We start from the raw sequence: 22,611 nt of genomic DNA, 5'->3' as shown, positions 1-22,611 counted from the left end.
GTGTGTGTGTGTAACAGAAAATGATAGTATCACAAACTGAGTAGCCTGTACTTTCTGGGTAAGCGTCACTCAAGACAGGAGACTTTCTCAGATAGTTAAAACTCTATCTTTAAGTTACAAACTATGCTTAATCATTTTGATTACTAAGATTTACAGTCTGTCTTAGAATACTTTGGATTTACTTTTCCTCTTCTATTGACAGTTTAACATGACTATTAAAGAACTAAACTACTAAGTATTTCAATATAGATTCTCATTCATACCATAAAACAACTCGATTAGATAGGTGTTGTCTCATTTGCAAAAGAGAAAAATCTTGAAAATTCATGGTTCTTGACAAAGGAAGTAGCACACTTAAAGCTTAAACCTAGTTTGGTTAACTATAAATTCATACAAGTTCTTTACTTGACAAATAAATTGTCCCCCCTCCCCCATTAAAGGCCTCTGTCTGACACACATTTACAAAGAGATTCAAAAGTGAAGACCCACTGTATGCTGAGTCAAAATGTTTAGAAGAAAGATACATGATAAACTGTCTTCCAATATTTCTTTTTAAATCAGTTTCATGATATCCATTCATTTTTGTTCTTAGTGTCTGTGCTCTTACTGTTCTGTTCAGTTTTTTCCTGTGCTAATGAGTTTGAGATTATTCCCCACTTTCTCTTCTATGAGGTTCAGTGTATATGGTCTTACATTGGGGTCTTTGATCCATTTGGAGTTTTGTTCAGGGTGATAAGTATGGGTCTAATTGCATTCTTCTACATGTAGCCATCAAGTTTGGCCAGAACCATTTGTTGAAGATGTTGTCTGTTTGTCCAATGTGCATTTCTGGACTCTATATAAAAGACCTGGTGTCCATTGGTGTGTGGATTTACATCTGGGTCTTCAGTTAAATTCCATTGATCAGATCAGTGTCTGTTTTTATACCAGTATATTCAGCCAGTAATTTCTAATATTTCTCAATGCAAACATGAGCTAAATGTGCTTAAGAGGGGCAGGAAAGATGGCTTAGCAGTCAAGAGCACTTGCTGCTTTTTCAGAAGACCCAGGTTCATTTCTGAGCTCTCTCATAATCCATCTTTAGCGCCAGTTCCAGAGGATCCAATGTCTTCTTCATACCTCCACAAGTACTAAGCATGCACATGGTACACATACATGCATACATACATACATACAAAGACATACAGTAAATAATTTAAAAAAGTGCTTGTAATATGAAAATGTAAACTACAGCTGTCTTCAACAACCTGCATCCCAGAGAGCTGTAATCAGTCCCTTATCTGAAATACAGTACAAAACAAAGCAGCCATAATTCAGCCATGGAAGGTCTGAGAAGGTAGGGACAGAAGTGAGGAGTGGCAAAAGAAACTAAGTTGTTCTTTGGAAGGCTCTTTCCTTGAGTGCCAGGAAAACAGTAAGAGGAATTTGTTAGGTGAGAAAATCAGGACTCCCACGTTTCAGGCAAAACGATTACATGCAGCAGAGGCTGTAACTCACCAATACCTACTAGCACTGGTTTTCTGGCCTACTACTGAGATGCTGCTTGTAACTGCTCTGCAGTTTTCTCTTCTGACAGTAGGTAAAGCAGGAAGTCTTCCCAACAATTACAAGGATGTCTGTTACCAACTTGGCATCACCCTTAATCCATTTGTTTTGAATCTCACCCATCAAAAGACCAAGAAGACCTTTTTTATTATTCTAATTTTTTCTCACATGTGGGGGTAAAAATAAGATATCCAAGAGGCTTGGGTATTTGAACACTCGGTCCCCAGAGTGTGCTTGGGGAACGTTAGGTAGTATAATCTTGCTAAAGGAAGTATGTCACTGGTGGTTGGCTTTGAGAGTAAAGGCATCATGCCACCTCTATTTTCCTCTCTTTGATTTGGGCTTGAGATTCAAGATGTGAGCTCTGGGCTCCTTCCTTCTGCCACCATCACTGCTGCCATGCTGTCGCCACCATTATGGACTCAAACCCTCTATAACTGTAAGCCTAGATAAATTCTTCTATAATTGCTTTGGCCATGGTGTTTTATCGCAGTTAACAGAAAGGTAATTAGTACACAGTTACCAAGTCACAGTCATCAAAAGATTTAGAAAGCCTTTTATACACCTTCAGTTCTATTCGATGTGACCTTAAATGGAAAGTATTCCATCTTCTGGGCTGTTAAGATGGCTCAGCAGGTAAAGCCACTTGCTTTCAAGCCTGACAACTTAAGTTTGATCCCCCAGGACCCACATGGTAAACTATTCTGTAATGTCCATGTGTGTGCTATGGCATGCATCCATGCATGTATGCACATACACAGAGAGAAGAAGGGAGGGAGGCGGAGGGGGGGAGGGAAGGAGGGAAGGGGAGAGAGAGAATGAAATAATGTAGAAAGAAAGTATTCAATCTTCTGACCTCCACAGCACATGGAGCTGGGGGTGACAGAAATTGGTAATATGGGAAGTGACTGTCTTCCTAGCAATCTGGATGACGGAGAGGAAGCCTTGGCCCCACAGGATTAGAAAGGCCAACGTGGAAGTGGCAAGGGTAGGAAGGGAGTGGCTGTCAATGCTCATCTGGGTGATCACATAGTCAGAAGCTGAGTCAATGCATCTCCTGCTCTGACAGCTCCAGGGATGGATCCCTGAGAACAACCAACCTGTCAAGTCTCAGCAGAGAAGCACCAGGGGCAACATGGGTACCTCCCAGGGAGAAAGACAAGCCAGGGCTCAGAAGAGCAGGACAAAGGAGAGACCAACAACACAAACAGGCACGCTTGGCTGAAGTGTGAGCAACATCCGTTCTGTGGAACACACTGCAGTTCTTCTTGAAAACGTGTCTAGAAAGATTAAAAGATTTTTTTATGGACTTCAAGAATATAAAGCGGGACTATTAATTTTGAAATTCGTACTGCATGAGACTCACTGTGACTCCTTATAGGAGTCTTAATAGCTGACTTGGTGAAGGCAAAATGTGGCCAGACTTTCTTAACAATGCATTCAGCATCAAGCACTTTTCCGAGGAAACTAATACCGAGGCTAATAGTACCTAACATTGAAAATGGTGAGGAAGAAAGAACGGTTGGTGCTCCTCCTTTGAGTAGCATGTGACATAAATACCTGTCGGCATCAGATGCTTAGTTATTTGGTACGTGTGGTACTTCGGGGAGATTTGGAATGAAACCTGGTTCCAATCATTAATACTCTGGCTCATACAGATAGCACTGCTTACAGGGCAAGCATATTTTAAGAAAATAAACAAGATAAGGCAAAGTGTTCCTTCAACTATAGAATATAAAATGGGCAAAAGGAAACTGAGGTAGAAAGAGAGACAAATGTTTCCTGCAACCAGCTCAACTGTCCAGGGTAAGGTACAACAGAATTCTAAAATGACATCAAAGAAACCCTCTGACCAATGCCGTCTGTCTACTGCAGCACTGAAACATTCCATCAAAACTGCTAACAAGTTGTAAGGCTGACACTGTCTTCCTATATCATCCGTTCTGAAACTCTGAACCAGTATGCATTCGGCAGATAACACAAGTAAGAGTTTCTATTTTTAAAAGACTCCAATTCGGAAGGCAGTCTTCAAATGAACAACACTCTTCTTAATTTGTCTATGGAATGAGTTGATTTGTTTAATTTTACTTCAGAGTAAGCAAACAAATTTTAAAGGATATCTGCATCTAATAATGTACTTTAAAAAACTGTTGAAATATATCAACTGCTCTATCTTATTTTTGGACAATTTGTAGTAAATAAGAAACATTACTATTTTCCACTAATGAAGAGAAAATTTACATAGTGCATCACTATGTGGGGAGACTGAGAAGTGACCCCATTCTGTTCAGCAGAAAGATTTCACTGCAGAGAGTATGTGAAATGTAGCTGTGGAGTAAAATTCAAAGAAGGACCTTTAGTATGCACACACAAATAACATCCTGGTGAGCTATTTACATTTAGATTAATAATCATTTATGAAGAAAGTAAAGATCGTATTAATGTGACACTCGATGCAAGTTTTGTTTACAATCAAGAGTCTTTCTAGATGTGTAAAAACGGTGCGTCACCCTAGCATTTCCAATTCTTAAAAACCAAAGCACTTCAAGAATATGAGCTCATTCCTTCCCGAGATTTTCACAGAACGCACAGAAGGTCCTGACATTGTGCTAAGCATCTGAAACTGTGTGAAGGAATAAAAATAACCACTCTAGTAGAATGAGAGTTAATAATATCCCAAGTGAGCCAACTGCTTACTATATTCAGAGAAGAACAGTAGAAAGCATGATAAAGCTGAGAGAATTAAATGTATTCTGATGGCTAGTACTGCAATATAAAACAAGACAGTCAAGAGTGTCATGTGACTGAAGCATAGACGGCAAGAAGTACACCCTCCAAGTCATCAGAGAAAAGGTTCCAGAAATACTTGAACAAGTCAAGTGCCAGTTGCAAGAGCATGCCGACTCTGTCTAGAATCAGTTGAAAGACAGTCCTCCTATACAAAAGTCTCCTTTGCATTTTTTAAAATGTTTTTGCTGCTTCGAGAAGAGATTGGATATGGGAAGACAAGACTGATCTGTAAAGATCTTTATGACAAGGAACCAAAACTACTCCCAAGCAAGAGCAAGCCTGGAAGAACAGCTCACCTCCCAGATGAGGCCATCACCGTGCGATGTGAGTCCGCCCAACTGAGCACTCCAGAGAGGTGGCACAACACCAACCGCCTCTCCAGAAGCCCTTGAAGAACCAGAGCTGAGAAGACATAACCAATCAGGCCCATGGCCTGACCCAGGGCACCTGCCCATCACCCTGTGCAAACCACAAGCCTTGCCTGTTTCTCTTTTCTATAAAATCTGTAAAGTTTCTCTCAGCCCCGTGAAAACAGACTTGATATCACCAAAACCATGATTAAGAATTTTAATCTCACCTGCTATTAATTCCTTTTGTCAGGTGACAAAAGGTATCTGCAAATCCAGGGATCACAGCCTGGACATCTTTGGGGGACCATGATTGTATGGATAAGGGTCAAGACACTGCCTGGGTAGCAGGGGACACAACAAGGTGTCAATAAGACCAACCGCTAGAAGTGAGCAGCCTGAAATTAACAAACCAAGCTGAGTACAGCACATGGGGTCCAGGAGAAGCCATTTGTCCTGCAAATTAAAGTCTATTTATTATACTGTTCTCTCAAGCAGCCACAGTGATGCCTGCCTGCTTCATCAGCACGCAGGGGGCTGAAGAAGCATGGCCATCCAGAGCAAAACCACTTTAGGAATGATTTTCTAAAGCTAAACAAAACTTACCAAACATACCAGAGAAAAGGATCTTTTATTCTGAGGAATTAGGTTTGTTGTTCAGAAAGCAATAACTCGTGCGACTTTCTCTAAAACAAACAGATGAACAAACAATCAAACAGAAGCAGGTGTCAGTTCCATGTGGCTGGTTTCCTCCCTATGGTCGTCACAGACCCCAACTGTACCTGCTGTGAAGTACTGGAGACAGAAGTAAGGAGAAGCAAGCAGCAGAAGGGGTTTTATGTGTAGGGAGAAGATACCAAAGGCTAAAGCCAGGAAGTTTCTTGACACGTTAGCTCCATCCCTTCCCTTCAAAGACTGCTTCAATGAGCACCTAAGTACACCCCTCATAGCTACACTGCATTCAACTTGTAATTCATGAGTCCTAATATTAAAGAGTAAAAAAACGATGAAAGGATGTCAGTATTTACAGCACTAGGGAGGATTCCCGCATCTTTTAATCTCCTGTAAAATATATAAGATACTTACATATAGTTTTATTCAATTAGATAGGCCACTCGTGTAAGAAATGGCAGGATATAACTTATTTCTTCAAAACATTTAGTTCATGGGAAGCTTCTTAAATCCCCTAAGAAAATAGAATTAGGTTGAATATGTCTTCCACCCCACTTCCCTTCCTTTTATTGAATGCTTACACAACTAAACCCATAAAATCTCCCCTTCACCCTCTTTTCTCTGCACCAGGGAATGCTGGCTGGGGGAAGTTTCTTCCTTGAGTATGGTGAGTGACAAGATGAATTCAAGGACCAGCAAACTGTAAAAAAGGCAATTAGGTCAATTATAGCTATTAATTATAAAGCAGAAATTAAAATTCTATATAAACATCTGTCCCCAGGCCTTCCTAGCAATCACGCTCCTTTTGTAATAATCATCTAACCTCATGTACATGAGGTGATTGGAACTATAAAGTGACTTCTGGAGCTGTTTCTTGTCTGTATCAGTATCCACTTTACAAAATTAGAAATGAATGCTGCTGGATCAATGGTAAACAAAATGTAATATGAACACCCAATCCAACAGTGTTCACTTTAAATAGAGACAAAATCCCACTAGGCATGGTGGCTGTAATGCCAGCTGAGGCTGGAAGATTTCATGAGTTCCATGACAAGCTGGGCTACTGAGCGACATGCTGTCTCAAAATTCCCAAGCTTCAAAACAATGAAATTGTGATACACGCTAAAATAAATATGGACCTTAAAAACAGCATGCCAAGTGAAAAGAACATATGCTGCACTATTCCACCCCACAGAGGTACCTGGAAACCTCATATCCAAAGAGACAGAACAATAGTATTTACCAGGAGCAGTGGAAGAAAACTAGGGAGTTATTGCTCAGTGAGTAGAGTTCTTATAAAGCACAACAAAAACTCCTGAGGATACAAAGTGATGATGGTTGCTACGTCAAAGTACCTGATGTCAGAGAAGCAAAATAATGAATTGAACACAGTTCTCAAAAGATGAAGAACAAATGACCAATAAAGATGAAAAATATTCTGTGTGATGTTTTATTATGTTTAGGTATGTTCCTGTCATCCCTGATCTCAAGACCTTTATCATGAAGGGATATTGGACCTTGCCAAAGTCTTCTTCAGCATCTAGTTGAGATATCACGTGGTTTTTCTTTTTCAATTTGTTTATATGGTAGATCACATGATAGATTTTTGTTTGTTGAACCATACCTGCATCCCTGGGATGAAGCCTACTTGATCATGGTGGATGATTTTTCTGATGTGTTCTTGAATTCGATTTGCCAATATTTTGTTGAGTATATTTGCATCAACATTCATGAGGGATATTGGTCTGTAGTTCTCTTTCTTAATTGTGTCTTTGTGTGGCTTGGGTACCAAGGTAACTGTAGCCCCGTAAAAAAAGTAAAGAGAGTTTGGCAATGACTCTTTGCTTCTATTGTGTGGAACACTTTGAGGAGTATTGGTATTAGCTGTTCTTTGAATTTCTGGTAGAATTCTGCACTGAAACGATCTGGCCCTGGGCTTTTTTTGGTTGGGAGACTATTGATGATTGCTTCTATTTCATTAGGGGTAACAGGTCTATTTAAATTGCTTTCTGTTCTTGATTTAATTTTGGCAAGTGATATCTATCCAGAAAACTGTCCATTTCCTTTAAATTTTCAAATTTTGGAGTACAGGTGTTCAAAGTATGATCTGATTTCCTCAGTGTCCATTGTTATTTCCCCCTTCATTTCTGATTTTATTAATTTGCATGTTCCCTTTCTGCCTTTTGGTTACTTTGGATAAAGGTTTGCCCATCTTGTTGATTTTCTGGAAGAACCAGCTCTTTGTTACATTGATTTTTTGTATTGTTTTCTATTTATTTATTTGTTTGTTTGTTTGTTTGTTTTTCGAGACAGGGTTTCTCTGTGGCTTTGGAGGCTGTCCTGGAACTAGCTCTTGTAGACCAGGCTGGTCTCGAACTCACAGAGATCCACCTGCCTCTGCCTCCCGAGTGCTGGGATTAAAGGCATGTGCCACCAACCAGCCCTCAATTTGATTATTTCCTGGCATCTACTCCTCCTGGGTGAGTTTGTTTCTTTTTGTTCTAGAGCTTTCAGGTGTGTTGTTAATTCTCTAGTGGGACTATTCTCCAGTTTCTTCATGTGAGCATTTAGTGCTACGAACTTTCCTCTTAGCACTGCTTTCAAAGTGTCCCATAAGTCTGCGTATGTTGTGTCTTCCATTCTCATTGAATTCTTTTTTTTTTTTTTAATTTCTCCCTTTGTCCCAGGAATGGTGCAATTGCACACTGTTCAATTTCCATGAGTTTGTAGGGTTTCTGCAATTTGTGTTGTTATTGAATCCTAATTTTAAAGCATGGTGGTCTGAAAAGATACAGGGGGTTATTCCAACTTTTTTGTACCTGTCGAGGTTTGCTATGTTGCCGAGTATGTGGTTGATTTTAGAGAAGGTTCCATGTGGCACTGAGAAGAAGGTATATTCTTTTGTGTTTGGATGGAATGTTCTATAGATGTCCGTTAAACCCAACTGGGTCATAACTTCTGTTAGTTCCTTTGTTAAGTTTCTGTCTGGTGGTCCTGTCTAGTGGTGAGAGTGGGGTGTTGAAGTCTCCCACTACAAGTATGTGAGGTTTTATGTGTGATTTGAGTTTTAGTAACGCTTCTTTTACGAATGTGGATGCCTTTGTATTGGGGCATAGATGTTCAGAATTGAGACTTCATCTTGATGGATTTTTCCTGTGATGAATATGAAATGACCTTCTTCATCTCTTTTGATAATAAAAAAGATGCTATCAGAGAAACGCAAATTAAAACTATGTTGAGATTCCATCATAAAAACAAATAACAAATGCTGGAGAGGATGCGGAGCAAAGGAAACCCTTATTATATTGCCAGCGGAAATATAAATTAATCCAGCCATATGGAAATCAGTATAAATTTCCTCAAAAAACCAAAATTAGATGTACCATATGACTCAGCTGTATCACTTTGGACATTTACCCAAAGGACTTTAGAAAGATACATAAAATAATGTATGTATATATGACATAAAAGTAGAAGCCAAACTAGGAGGATAAAGGGGACTAAATGGAGGGTGAGGGGAGAGGAAGGGAAGGAGAGAATGGTATGAAGAGGAATACATTACATACTTACATGAAAATGTCTTATGTAATACAGTACCATATACAATGAATATATATCAATAAAAACACTATCTTTAGGACGAAATACTTGAATGACTTTGTGACCTAGATGGAAAGCAATTCATAAACACTAAAAATTATTACTGTGTTACCATGTAAACAACATCAGAGAGAAAAGTGTGAGAACAGAGCTGTAGACAGGAAATTCTTTAAGAATGGATGGGAAATGCTTCACTCTCTATTAAGAGACCCCAAGAGTATGAATTATTCCCCAAATACATGTACTATGAAGGGAACAGGAACCAAGAACTAAAAGACACATTTTCTTTTCTTTACTGAAACTAATAACCATTACCTTAAAAATTGGTTGAAAAAAAGTAAATTTTGTTATGCATCTTCTAGCACAATTTTTAAAAGATAAATATGGCTAAAATTTTAAAGCAAGAAATTCTAAGAATTAGTATTTTTCAAAGAAAACATTTTGTGTCTTAGACAAAAGAAAAAGGAGATAAACTGTAGGGAGTCACCCTAGCCCCGCCCAATAGTCCTGGGGCAGGTACCAGGTGGACCCAGGGACTCGCCCAGAGGGGCGTGGTGAAGGAAAGCCGGGGTGACATAAGGGAGCTTCTTAAGGGGCTGCACGTGGGGACGCTGGCCCCCTTTTGTTCTGGCCGCGCTGGCTGGGTTCTATAACCTAGCTCTGGCCTGTGTTTTACCTTGGTGTCTTCTGGAATAACGAGACCTTAATCCTACACCTGGCACTCAACGGAATCTCACGACCCTGAAGAGCCAACGGGCACCCAGATAATCCAGTGAGTTTCACCGGCGCGTGCGGGGCGTATCCCCTCCCCCGCCCTCTCCTCCCAGGGCCCCGGTGCAGCTCTGACTCCCGCCGCGGGGTCCGCAGATTCCTCCGCTTCCCGCGGAGCACCAGTGCACGCCGCGGCTCAGCGGCGAACAGTAGGGCTCTTGCCTAATCGCGCCACTGGGACTTCTGACGCGCCGCGTGAGAGCTGCCCGCCTGCAGGAGACCCGGCCTGGCTTTGTCTGGCCCTCCGGGTACCTGGGAGAATTCTCCCGGGCACTCTCTTTAGATAGCTACCTGTGTGCGCTTAGGGCCTGAACGCGGAGCCCCTGCGCACACAGGCAGGGTTTTCAGCTTTCATTCACAGGGAAAGCACCCCTCGGTTCCCGCTTGCCTGTCTACACCTGCTGCCTCTGTCTGCGACCAGACCCTGGCAGGGTAAGCCTTTCAACTCTAGCCGTGGGCACAGCCACCTGCCTGAGTCAGGTGAGTTCTAAAGATTTCCTTAGTGGCAAAAGCAGATTTCTGTGAGTCAGATCTTACCCTAGATAGACGCTGCGCCACCTGCTGGCCGACACGTGGTTACTACAACCAGAAATGAAATTACCAATAAATATGGCTGCATTTCCTTTGCAGTTAGACATGTATAACATATCTTATGCTTATGTGCATTCACTGCTGGAGGAGCAGGCTGACTTGCAAAATATTGGCTTGTATGTTTTGTTAGCTGTGACTTTCTTGATTCACGTGTCGTTGTTCCTCAAGAACAGAAGGAAGTTTGATCTCTCTACCCACTTGCAGGATATACAAGCCTTACGTAGCCAGGCTCAAAATGAATCAAAACTTACCTATTCATTGCTTCTTGAGCTGGTAGAACAAAAACTGGATGATAGGCTTCGTTCAATGTTCTATACGATACAGGCAGATCTGTCTAATACTCAAGCTGAAGTGCAGCACATTTATAACAACATAAAAATAGACAGATGCTCCATCTTAGAGTCTTTACAAGCTGATCGAGCAAAGGACTGTGATGAGATTCAGGAACTTATTCAGACCTTACAGATCAAACAGGCTACAGACCATGATGCCTTAATGGCTAAGCAGGCAGCAGACTGTGAATCGTTAGAGATGGCATGCAGCCGCTTAGAAACTCAGCTAGGCTCTCTCTCCTATTCCTTTGTCACTAAGGTACAAGAGACCCAGAATAGGCTTCAACAATCAGATAATGCCACTAAGTCAATAGCTGGGAAATGTGAGAGGGACTATAATGAACTTAGAACTGAGCTTCAAAGATTACAGGAGGAGTTACAGACCAGGGTTGTCAAACTGGAAATGTCTACCGAGTTCATGGCAGTGATTAATCGCAACCTTGATTCTAAATTTCAATCTCTGGATGGCTATTTCCAGGCCACCCAAATGCTAGCTAGGGATGAACGTATTACTCGTCTAGAAAATCTTACAGGAGAATTGTCGAAGCAAATCGGGGATTCCGCATCATGCCTTGAATCCTTTATGGTGGATGAGATTAAAGCCTCTCGTGAGGAAATTCTGACCCGACTGACATATCTTGAACAAGAAGACACTGACTCACTCCGATCCGAGATGCACAATTCGAGAAGGTATTTCAATCACCCTAAAGCAGTTACACACACACCTTTAGTATACCCGGCCATGGTGGTGGACAGGCAACCATCTAAAAAACACTCCCAGGGGCAGACAGCATATACATGGCAGCCAACCCAATTAAAGGATCTCAGGCATATTAAGGAATCGGTTGTCTTGTATGGTCTTCATAGCCCATATGTAAAACAGCTATTGCATTCATGGGCCACCTTTAACAGGGTGACGCCCGCAGATTGGATAGGGTTGGCCTCAGCTGTCCTCGATAATTCCTGCTTAATTGAATGGAGAGCATTGTTCAGGGAGGAAGGGGGGATCCTAGAACGGCAAGCCGCCAGGGACGGGGTTGATGCACCCCTCCAAAAAATCCTAGGAGAAGGTATTTATTCTGACCCACAGATTCAGGCTGAATATGACGACCATACGCTGTCCCTATGCAGAACAGCAGCACTAAATGCATGGGACAAGGTTCGTGAATCAGGAGAACAGCTAGAAGCTTTTACAAAAATAGAACAGGGACAAACAGAACCATTTAAAGACTTCTTAGACAGATTGACCAGAGCAGTAGACAAACAGGTAACAGATCCAACAATAAGACATCCAATTGTGTATAGTTTAGCTTATCACAGTGCAAACCCAATGTGCAAAAGAATACTTTTGCCTCTAAAGATCAGATCAGCTCCACTAGAAGAATGGGTTTTGCATACTGCCCATATTGACTGTAACATACAAGATACTGGAATCTGGGCAGAAGAAGCTGTCCCAAGAGGTTTCAACAAACAAAAGGAGATTAGAAGAGATAGTAACAGAAGGACTTGGGAAGGAAGAGCACCTTAAAGGGGCTCACACAGGTACCGTGAGGCCAGTGCTCATCGCCAACTTGACTCAGAGCCTCGCATAGGAAGAGCACGCTCCAGAAGTCCATGGAGGCGTCAGGAGAATAGATGTTTCAGCTGTGGTAAAATGGGACATATAAGGAAAAATTGTAGACAGAGAAATTCACGCAACAGGTCGTTGCCCTCTGGATTATGTAGGAGATGTGGTAAGGGCAAACACAGGACTAATGAATGCAGATCAACTAGGGATGTTCAGGGAAAATTATTGGCGCCAGGAAACTCGGAAAGGGGTCTCGTGCAGGCCCCTGCCCCGAGAACAGTTCGATCATTCCCAGTAACAATGGAAGACAATCACTCACAGGACGAATAGATAATTCCTTGCCTATGGTGGAAAATGATACTGCTCTAGAGGGTAGTTTAAATAGTGATGAAGAATCACATGTGACTGGTGAAAATGACAAACGCGTATTTTGGCAAGCTTCTATTAATGATAAAAGGCCTCAGTTAAAAATTAAAATTCACAATAAAGTTATTTCTGGTTTAGTGGACACTGGAGCTGATGTGACTATTATCACTCAGAAATGTTGGCCTAAGAATTGGCCACTTAAAGAGGCCAATGTACAATTTTTAGGAATTGGAACTCTATCTAGAGTTCGACGGAGTGTTAACTCGATGGTTTGTATTGGACCGGAAGTACAAAAAGGAATATTGAAACCTTACGTAGCAGGTATTGCTATAAATTTATGGGGTCGTGATTTATTACAGCAGTGGAATACTCAAATTAACATCCCTCCAGTGTCAGGTACGAATTCTAAACAATTGCGGGATAGTAGAAAAGATCAGGTAAGATGCCATGGAAAATGGTTACCAACTATCCGGGCTGTACAGACACTAAATACAAATGACAGGCCTTCAGAGGAACCAAAGGCCCTGCCATTAAAATGGCTTACAGACGAACCAGTCTGGATAGGGTAATGGCCTTTGACCTCTGAAAAGCTTGAGGCTCTAGAAAAGTTAGTACAGGAACAGCTAGAGGCTGGTCACATAGAGCAATCTACCAGCCCTTGGAATTCTCCTGTATATGTCATCAAGAAGAAGTCAGGTAACTGGAGAATGCTGACAGACCTGAGAGCCATAAATAAGGTAATTCAGCCTATGGACGCTCTGCAGCCTGGAATGCCATTGCCTTCCTTAATACCTAAAGGATGGCCGATCATAGTAATTGACCTTAAAGACTGCTTTTTCACTATACCATTACAAGAAAGTGATAGAGAAAAGTTTGCATTTACGGTGCCAACTCTTAATAACTCACAACCAGTTCGGAGATACCAATGGAAGGTTTTACCTCAGGGGATGCTAAATAGCCCTACCTTGTGTCAACAATTTGTACAACAACCTTTGGAAATAATTCGTAAAAAAATTTCCACAATCTCTTGTTTATCATTATATGGATGATATTCTTTTAGCAGATTCTAGTGAGGAAACTTTAGAATGTATGTTTAAAATGGTGAAGGAGGTTCTGCCTAGATGGGGTTTACAAATTGCCCCAGAAAAGATACAAAGAGGAGATTCTATTAACTATTTAGGATATAAGATAGACTTACAAAGAATCAGACCTCAAAAGGTACAAATTAGAAGGGACCGTTATCAAACTCTTAACACTCTCCAGAAGCTACTGGGAGAAATTTCTCAATTACAGACGATTATTGGTGTGGAAGGACATGACTTAAAGCATTTAAAAATGGCACTAAAAGGTGATAAGAAGGTGTTCAAGTTAGACACTTTTTCCACATGACTTTAAGACTTAGCTAGAATAGACATAGGATGTACCATAGCAGATTATTGTATCTTCTTGTATTTCACCCTTATGATTGTTAGTTTTGGATATTTTACACTATTAAGTTTTAATCCTCTCAGACTAAAAGGGGAATTGTAGGGAGTCACCCTAGCCCCGCCCAATAGTCCTGGGGCAGGTACCAGGTGGACCCGGGGACTCGCCCAGAGGGGCGTGGTGAAGGAAAGCCGGGGTGACGTAAGGGAGCTTCTTAAGGGGCTGCACGTGGGGACGCTGGCCCCTTTTGTTCTCGCCACGCTGGCTGGGTTCTATAACCTAGCTCTGGCCTGTGTTTTACCTTGGTGTCTTCTGGAATAAAGAGACCTTAATCCTACAATAAACTCCTACATTTCATAGCTATTAATCACTATCAATATCAGTTACAACAATTCTGTATTAATATGCATTTGTAATTATGTAGTTTCCATGTAACTACAGTAAGTCATTCTAAACATGTATATATCCTGCAACATGCAAAATTACATAGGCATGGATTTATTCAACATTTAATCTGCCTACAACATATTTGATAATTTAGATGCAATTCTATTTATGCAGCCAATCTGACTCATGGCCACAGATGCTATATGGTTGATTGGAAAAGAACAGTTCTAGTTGACGTCAAAGCTGGAGTTTAGAGCTAGAAGGCAGGAGTGCCCCTCACCTTCTGCAGTAAACTTCTTCAGTAAAAATCATTTACATTCTTTATCCTGATTTTTAACTGACACAATTTTATATGTTTATGAAATATAACTAGAGGATCAACACATAACGATGATCAAATGAGGGTAGTTAACAGACTACTCTACTACTCCCATGTACTCAGAAGGTCTGTACTCTTCTTTCTGTGTTTGAACTGTAACCAGAACAGCTGGGGACTGTCCACCCAGAAGCAGTCCCAATATCTGCTTGAGCTACTTCTCTAAGCCCTTCCCTCCTCTGTCCACTCTCCCAATATGTCCTATTCTAGAATGATCTCTGCTCTCCATCTATACAAATGACTAGTAATAAATGGTATTTGTTATTTGCTGTATGACTTATTTAATTTAATATAAAGTCTTGCAGTTCCATTCACGTAAGCATAATTGTAGAATTTCATTTTTACAGTTGAATATTATTTTGCTGTGTTAGATGACATGTTTTTAAAATCTAGTCATCAGTTGATGGACACTTTGGCTATTGTCACAATTCCATTTCCTTTGGATGAATACTCAGGGGTAGAGCTGCTGGATCACATGGTAGTTAGGATAAACACACCGTAATATGTTCTACCTTATAGCACTGTCTGATATTTAAGTGAGCCAAAAGCCACAGAACATAAGAATTGATAAACTCTTAAATTTTTCTAAAATGCTCATATTTTTGGTTCTGTAAGATTTTCTTGTTGGCTTTTCTATGTGTGTTAGAGATGCAAAAATCAAAGTCTTGCACTTCCTGTGAGTTCTGTTTCAATTTCTTATGTTCGCCACCTCTCTGGACTTCTGTACCCCCTCAAGTCACATAACAGGTGCTAGGGTGACAAAGTGAAACAGCATTTAATTATAAGGTAATCAACCATAAAAACATTACAAAATAATTGGTGAACTAGCAGGATGCTGCTTAATAAGTGTTATGATGCTGTCTTGGAAAGGGACTGGGGTTAAAAAGATCCTTCTTAATTGCAAGGCTGTTGAAGTCTCAAGTCAGAATCTTCTAGAACAAAACTTCATTGATACTGCTTTTTACATGCTCACATACTCACAGATTTGGAATTCTGTCTCAGCAAATGTCACCATGTCGTCTGCATCATTCCAGGCTATGACACTGTCAATCTGTACTATGCCTGAACTCTGCCAAGTCAATATGATATGAAAATATCTCAAAGTAATACAGGACATGTCAAGCCTTACAAAACACCCATACAGTGCACACAGCTCAGGGTATACGTTGATAGCTAAAGATACTCAAATCGAGGGTATGTGGCAAATCCAAATCGAGGGTGTGTGGCAAACAGTCAACGTTATTTTCCAACAAAGGCCTCCAAAGCAAAAGTATACTGACTGCTATTCACAGTAGTATTTGTACATTGTCTAATGGGAAAATCAAGTGAGGAAAGAGTAGCCTTTAGTTTGGGGCTAGTATCCAGAGTTCGGTAAGTGATGAATTATGTTTGTTTATTTATTTATTACTTATTTATTCATTTGGTTTTCCAAGACACAGTTTCTCCTAACAGTCCTGGCTGATCTAGAACTCACTTTGTAGACCAGGCTGACCTCAGACTCATAGAGATCAACCTCTCTCTGACTCCCAAGTGCTAGGATTAAAGGTGTGTGCCACCACACCACAAGAATAATAATTCTTGCTATAAAGAAATTTAATGCAGATTTTTTAAAGCAACCATGAAAGTGGCTGTGTTGGATATGTTTACAATTCCAGCACTTGAGAGGTAGAGGCAGGGGCATGAGGGCTTCAAGGTCAACCCCGGATACACAGTAAATCCAAAGACAGCTTGTCTCAAAAAAAATTCAGTTGTTAAGAGCACTTGATGTTCTTGCTGAAGACCCAAGTTTAGTTCCCAGCATCTAAATCAGGTGGCATACAATAACCTATAAACCCAACCCAAGGTGATCCAACCCTCTGTCTGGCCTCCATAGGTACATACATACACACAAATAAAAGTAAAATCAATAAATACACACATAAAAGTTTAAAGTAAATATGAATTAACTGATTTTTAATAATCCTGTATCTCTAGCAAAGTGGTAAATGCCCACAATCCCAGCAGTGAAGGCCAAGACAGAGGGACTGCAAATTTTGAGACCATCCTGAGCTACACAATCGGAACCTAAATTAGAAAAACAAGGGAGGAATATCAACCAGTATTACCACATGGTTTTCAAGAGAATAAGTGATGAAAAAACGAACAGTAAAGGAGCACTTAAGCATGTTACTTTATTTAAAAAACACGAATATACAATTTTATAAAAATAGGATCAATTCTCAGGTAGCCTCACCCTGTAGAAGTAACGGACTAACTCAAATAAGGTCCTTTTCACAGTGAGTAATTTGGATATGTGTCTCATTTGGTTCGTTAAAAGTGCTGCTCAACTGGGCTCACCCTTTTCTTCTTTACAGGTCTCCCAGCTTGTCACATCTGCTCTTACTGGAGAGAAACCGATTCTAACCACACCTAGCTGAAGCCAGAGGGCTCAGAAAACTGGTCCAGCTTGCCGCCCACTAGGAAGCACTCAGCATCGAACTAAGGAAAGCTTCCCAGCAGAGCGGTCCACCCTCCCTCCTGGGAGTAAGTAGCTAGACACATTACTTCAATGACAAAAAGAAGAGATAGCAAGTTATTTCACCATGGCAACAACTTTAAAAGTTCTAAACAGATCATGTTCTTCTTAAATATAAATGTGGTCTACAGCAGCTGCTGCAATGGCTGGCAGTTGAGTTCCCAATTGAATCTATCTCCAGGAAAGGTCTCTGGGTGTAACTGTGTAACAACATGTGCTCCAGAAGCCTCAGACATACAACATGCAATGGTCTCAGCTACAAAGACCCAGGCACCTCACCACGGATTATGTATATTGGTTTAGTCAAGGGAATTAGGACCCAAACAACCCTCAAGACACATTCATCATAACAGTTTTAGTCTTAGTCTGTAGAACTGGTAGTCATTAGACCTTTTAAAATCTCCAGTCTAGAGGCTGAAGAGTCAAGGACGGTGACCTTTAGTCAACAGTCCTGTACTCCACCCTAAAGGATCCTCACAGTAATACAACCTCAGAATACAGTTTATAAAGGTTTTCTATCCGTAACCCCTTCCTCCTACCTTCCCTTCCTTACTTATGCCTCACTATTTATTTAACCCAGGTATCTTTAACCTGCTGCATAGCCCAGGCTGGCATGGAACTTGCGATTCACCTGCCTCTAAGACATTTACAAGAGTAACATAAAGGGTTGGAACAGTGGATCCCAGTTAAAAGCAATTTTTGCTCTTGCAGAAAACCTGGGTTCAGTTCCCACCATCCACAAAGTGGTTCATAACTAGCTCTATGTCCAGTTCCAGGAAATCCAATGCCCTATTCAGACCTTTGTGGGCATGAGACGTGCATGTTCATGCATACAGGTGAAACACATAAATCTAAAACAAGAATATCATATTATTTGGAGTACTTATAGAATAAACAATCCCATAACTAGAAATTCCCCCAGATTCAAGTTAAGCACCTATTCACAATGTATCCAGTACAGTTGAAGAGCATCTTGAGATCATCAACGAAGTTTTATTAAACAGGAACTACTGTGCATCAAAAGCTCTGTCCTTGGCTTTAAAGAATCTAACTTACACCCATATCCACGACTCAGATTTTTATTATTATTATTATTATTATTATTATTATTATTATTATTATTATTATTATTATGTATTCTCTTTGAGAGGTCCTGCTGTGTAGACCAGGATGCCCCTGAACTGTGTTTCTCCTGCCTCAACCTGATTAGCATGTGTCATCATAGACCAGTCAGGTTCAGAATTTCTATGATTTAAGCAACAATATGCCATTGTTTTACTTTCTCCCTTCAGCCTCTCATCTTTCTAGGGCAACAGATAGCAGTCAATTTTATATCGTAGGAAAAAATAAGTTGCCTTTTTATGTGGTCAGTTAGTATTTTGAAGACTACAAATTATAACCATACTTCTTTGTCTACCATCGAGATATGAAATGCTGAAATTTGAAAGCACGATCTCCATGCAGCATAATGTGACTGTCAAATCACATGGAAATTAAGATGATCTTAGAATACACAAGTGAGAGTCGCCCCCAACGTCCTTACAAACTCAGAAGAAAATGAATTAAGCAGAGGACTTACATAAATTCAAGAGTAAGCCAACATGGTAGATCTTAACTCTAATCCCCAGTCACTCAGTTCCAAATATTACATTTTGGGAAATTAAATGGAAAACAAGGTTCAAGGAGAAGCTTGCTGGTTTTAAAATTAACCCAAGTTGAGGTATAATGTATACATGAAAAAGTATATAGTATGATGAGTTTGACAGAATATTTAAAATGTGGGGGTTTTTTCTGTGTATGTATGTGAGGTACATGTGTCTCTTTCCAGTGTGTACGCACATGCAAGTATGTGTGCAGGCATGTGGCTAGATCACTCTATCTTATACATGGAGGCATGGTCTCTCCTTGAACCAGGAGCCCATCTTCATTTGGGCTTGTTCATTAGTCTGGCTACTCTTGCTCTAGGGAATGGGTCCCAATCTGCTAGGATTCAGGCAGGCTGCCACGTTCACCTGGATTTTACATGGGTTCTGGGGATTTCAACTCTGGTCTTCTACTGCCTGGTAATGCATTACTCATCGAGCCCTTTCTCCAGCCTTAAAATACAGCATTTTCTTAGTCTCAAAAAGGTTCCTTAAGGTCCTGCTCAATAGGAGACAACCAACAATGCACTGCCATTACAGGTTAGATTTTTCTTTTATTGAATTTCATGAAGGTTGACTTTATTTATAACTTCATAGTAATTTGGGGCTCAATGAAGTTAAACAATGTACACACACACCTAGGGAGCTGCAGGATCCAGGTTTAGGATTTCTTTCTTAAATTTCTTGTTTATTCTTTGTGTCTTTCACATCGTGTATCCTGATCCCACCCATCTCCCATCCCTTCAAATCCTACCTCTGCCCCTGCAACCCCCCCCAAAAAAATTTAAGATTAAAAAAGGAAAAAAATAAAGGAAAAAAAGGGAAGAGGGGGAAAAATCTCATTATGGAAGCTGCAGTGTGACACAGTGAGTCACACAGTAAACCCCTTTAGCTATACATCTTTACATGTGGTGTTCATCACACAGCACCTCTTGTTTGGTTCTAGACCCCTGGTCTCTGCTACAATATAGACACTAGGCCCTCACTGGGACTTTTCCTGGACATCCTGTTGCTGCCCTATGTCACTGTGCCCTGTGTTGTGGAGATCCTGTAGCTTTGGGTCTGCAAAACCAACCCTGCCTCTTCCCCCTGTGCTATAGCAGACCACAGATGAGGTGGATATTGGAATTGGCCAACAGTTAACCCTGGTTCTGGGCCAGGGTAGTTGCAGGGTTGGTCAGCCCACCAGCTCTCTCGCCCCTGTCTTCACCACCAGGGTGAGTTCTCCAGCACTGCCCTAGCTAGTTCACCCCTTAGTGTTATGAGCAAGCAGTGGGGTCAGTTCTCCCTCTCCTATACCTTCAGGGCCAGCTCTACTGTGTAGCCCAGTTGAGGCCTATGGGGCCACTCTCCCTCCTGAGGTGGGACTTGGGAGATATTTCTCCCCCCCTGCCCATGCCACCACATGACAGATGAGTAATGGGGACAGTTCTCCCATACACCTCAGGCAGTGATGGGTGCGGGGGGGGGGGGGGGGAGTGCTGTTGGAGGCAGTAGGGAAAGGGAAGAGGGCACCCCCCCCCAACAACCACACTGCAGACCAGGGAGGCAGCAGTACCAGGTATGACCCTCTCATGTCCTCAGGACTGGCTCACCCACATCCCAGTCTATAGGGTCAACTCAACTGTGCTGCCCAGGCAAGGCACAGGGCCTATTCTGAGTGCTGAAAGTGGTGAGGGGTTGAGTTTAGGATTTACAATCAGGCCTTTCTGGATGCTGTTGTTCGGTTATATCAAAGCAGCCCAGCACAGAAAAGTAAGTGCTGTGGGTTCTCATTCAGATGCAGAATCTGAGTCTAACTCATTTTACATTGGCGTGACAAAATGAATTCAGGGAAACAGCTCCTTTCTCTAAGCTGCTTCTAGTCAAGCATTTTGCCACAGTAACAAGAACATTAATATATATTCCCCAGCTTTAGATTACCATTCAACTGTCAACTTTTATAAGAATCAACCTTTCAGATTCTTCACGTAAACACAGTACTGTCTTTCTGAGTTTGGCTTACTTCACTAAGTATAACAATCTCCAGTTCTGTCCACGTTTCTGCAAACGACAGAATCTTATTTTCACTGCTAGACAGTACTTTACCATGAATGTACCACAATTTCATCAGTGATGGTCACAGGCTGTTCCCATTCCTTAGTGCTGCAATAGACACACAAGTGCAGGTTGTCTCCCCACATACTGACTTCAGATCACAAAACAATGAAGAATACCTACTACTTCACGTACCTGTGCAGAGTGAACTCTCTGGTTTTAATGTGACATTCTCTAATGACATGCGTTGGTCATCTTACCATGTATGTACCTGTCATCTGTATGGCCTCTTTAGAGAGCTGCTTATTCGGATTGCTTGCCCATTTTATGTGGGATTGTCTGTTGTCTATCATTGAGGGTTATTTGTTGGTTTTTGGAGATCAGGTCTCACTCTGCGATTCAACTGTATTTGAACTCAGTATTCCCACCTCAGACTTCCTTCTGAGTGCTGGAATAAGAGGCATGTGCTGCTGTGCTGCCACTCATTGATTCTTAATGGATCTTTCCATTCTGTTGATAAAAGCCTTTAGCAGATACGAAATTACCGAGATTTTCTAACAGTCTGGCCTTTTTATGTGTGTATGTGTCCTCACTGGTAATGAGTATATCTGACCTAGTAGAATGAAATTGGAAGAATCTCCTCCTCATCTATATTTTGGAATAAGATTAAGAAATAATACTGGTTCTTCTTCAGAAAGGAGGATGGTGGTCTGAATATTTTTCTGACTCTCAAACATAATTTATAACTTGCAATAATCTCAACACAAAACTCTACATGATTCATTTTTGCTATTTTGTCAAGTCAGAGAAAAATGTTCTGCTATGGAATGCTCATTCCTCTAAGATTGGACTTATAAAGGAAACCCATGTACTCCAACCCTGCATCTTTACAGCCATTTAATTAGGTGTGGGAGTAGACTCAGATAAGCTAGCCCATGGTAAAACTCCACTCCTGGCTCAAATCACACAGCTTTGCAGTTCAGATGTTTTTCTTCATTGCTATCAACTCTTCTCATATCCTTCCAGTTTGTCCAGAAAAGTTGGCCACATCTCACCAACAGTTAATTTTTAACTTCTTAAATTTGTTTCATGCCTAAAGACTTTAATTTTAAATATGTGAATTGCATTCTAAAGAACTTACCAGCCCAAATCCATCTATGGGCCTCATGCCTTGGGTTGTCATTATTTGTACATCTCACTACTAAATAGCTGGCTTGAGAGAGTAGGTATTTAACCCTGTTTCTAGTCGCTGTGTCCCTACAGTAACTAGAATGATATCCACTGTACAACTGACCATTAATACATACTTCTGACCAAATGGACTTGTTAAAATTAGTTAATAAAGTACAGACTGGAAGATCTCATTGGTCCTGCTTATTTCAAATATTCACACCTAGGATTAATCAGTTGACCTAGCATCAGGCAATATTTGGGGAAGTTTTTCTGAAAAAAAATGTTAATAGTGTTAACTGGCATCTATTTTGTATGTAAATATTAAAATATTTAATCGAAGAATTATTCTAGTGCAAAAAAGGAGTTTTATGAACATTACAAAGGCTTCTAAATCTTTGTGGTTGTGACATGGCTTAATTTACTTGTGCAATTTTCTTTTTTATCCATAAATAACAGGCTAATGCCAAGTTTGAA

General features: G+C 40.8%; 1 protein-coding gene across 4 annotated transcripts in view; it reads right to left on the bottom strand.

The window, feature by feature from the left end:
* The window catches only part of LOC100760748 (heparan sulfate 2-O-sulfotransferase 1), a 142,092-nt gene that overhangs the window by 74,989 nt on the left and 44,492 nt on the right, over positions 1–22,611 (bottom strand). Inside the window, exon 1 of one of the 4 annotated variants that reach the window (XM_035450348.1) lies at positions 5,289–5,310. The exons of the other annotated variants lie outside the window; for them this stretch is intronic. Within the exon in view, the coding sequence (XP_035306239.1) occupies positions 5,289–5,295 (7 nt within the window). The 5' untranslated portion in view covers positions 5,296–5,310. Of the gene's footprint in view, positions 1–5,288; positions 5,311–22,611 lie in introns of those variants that run through there. 4 annotated transcript variants of the gene reach the window in all.

Source organism: Cricetulus griseus, assembly GCF_003668045.3.
Source record: "Cricetulus griseus strain 17A/GY chromosome 1 unlocalized genomic scaffold, alternate assembly CriGri-PICRH-1.0 chr1_0, whole genome shotgun sequence".
NCBI lineage: Eukaryota > Metazoa > Chordata > Mammalia > Rodentia > Cricetidae > Cricetulus > Cricetulus griseus.
This window is presented reverse-complemented; position numbering and strand designations above follow the sequence as displayed.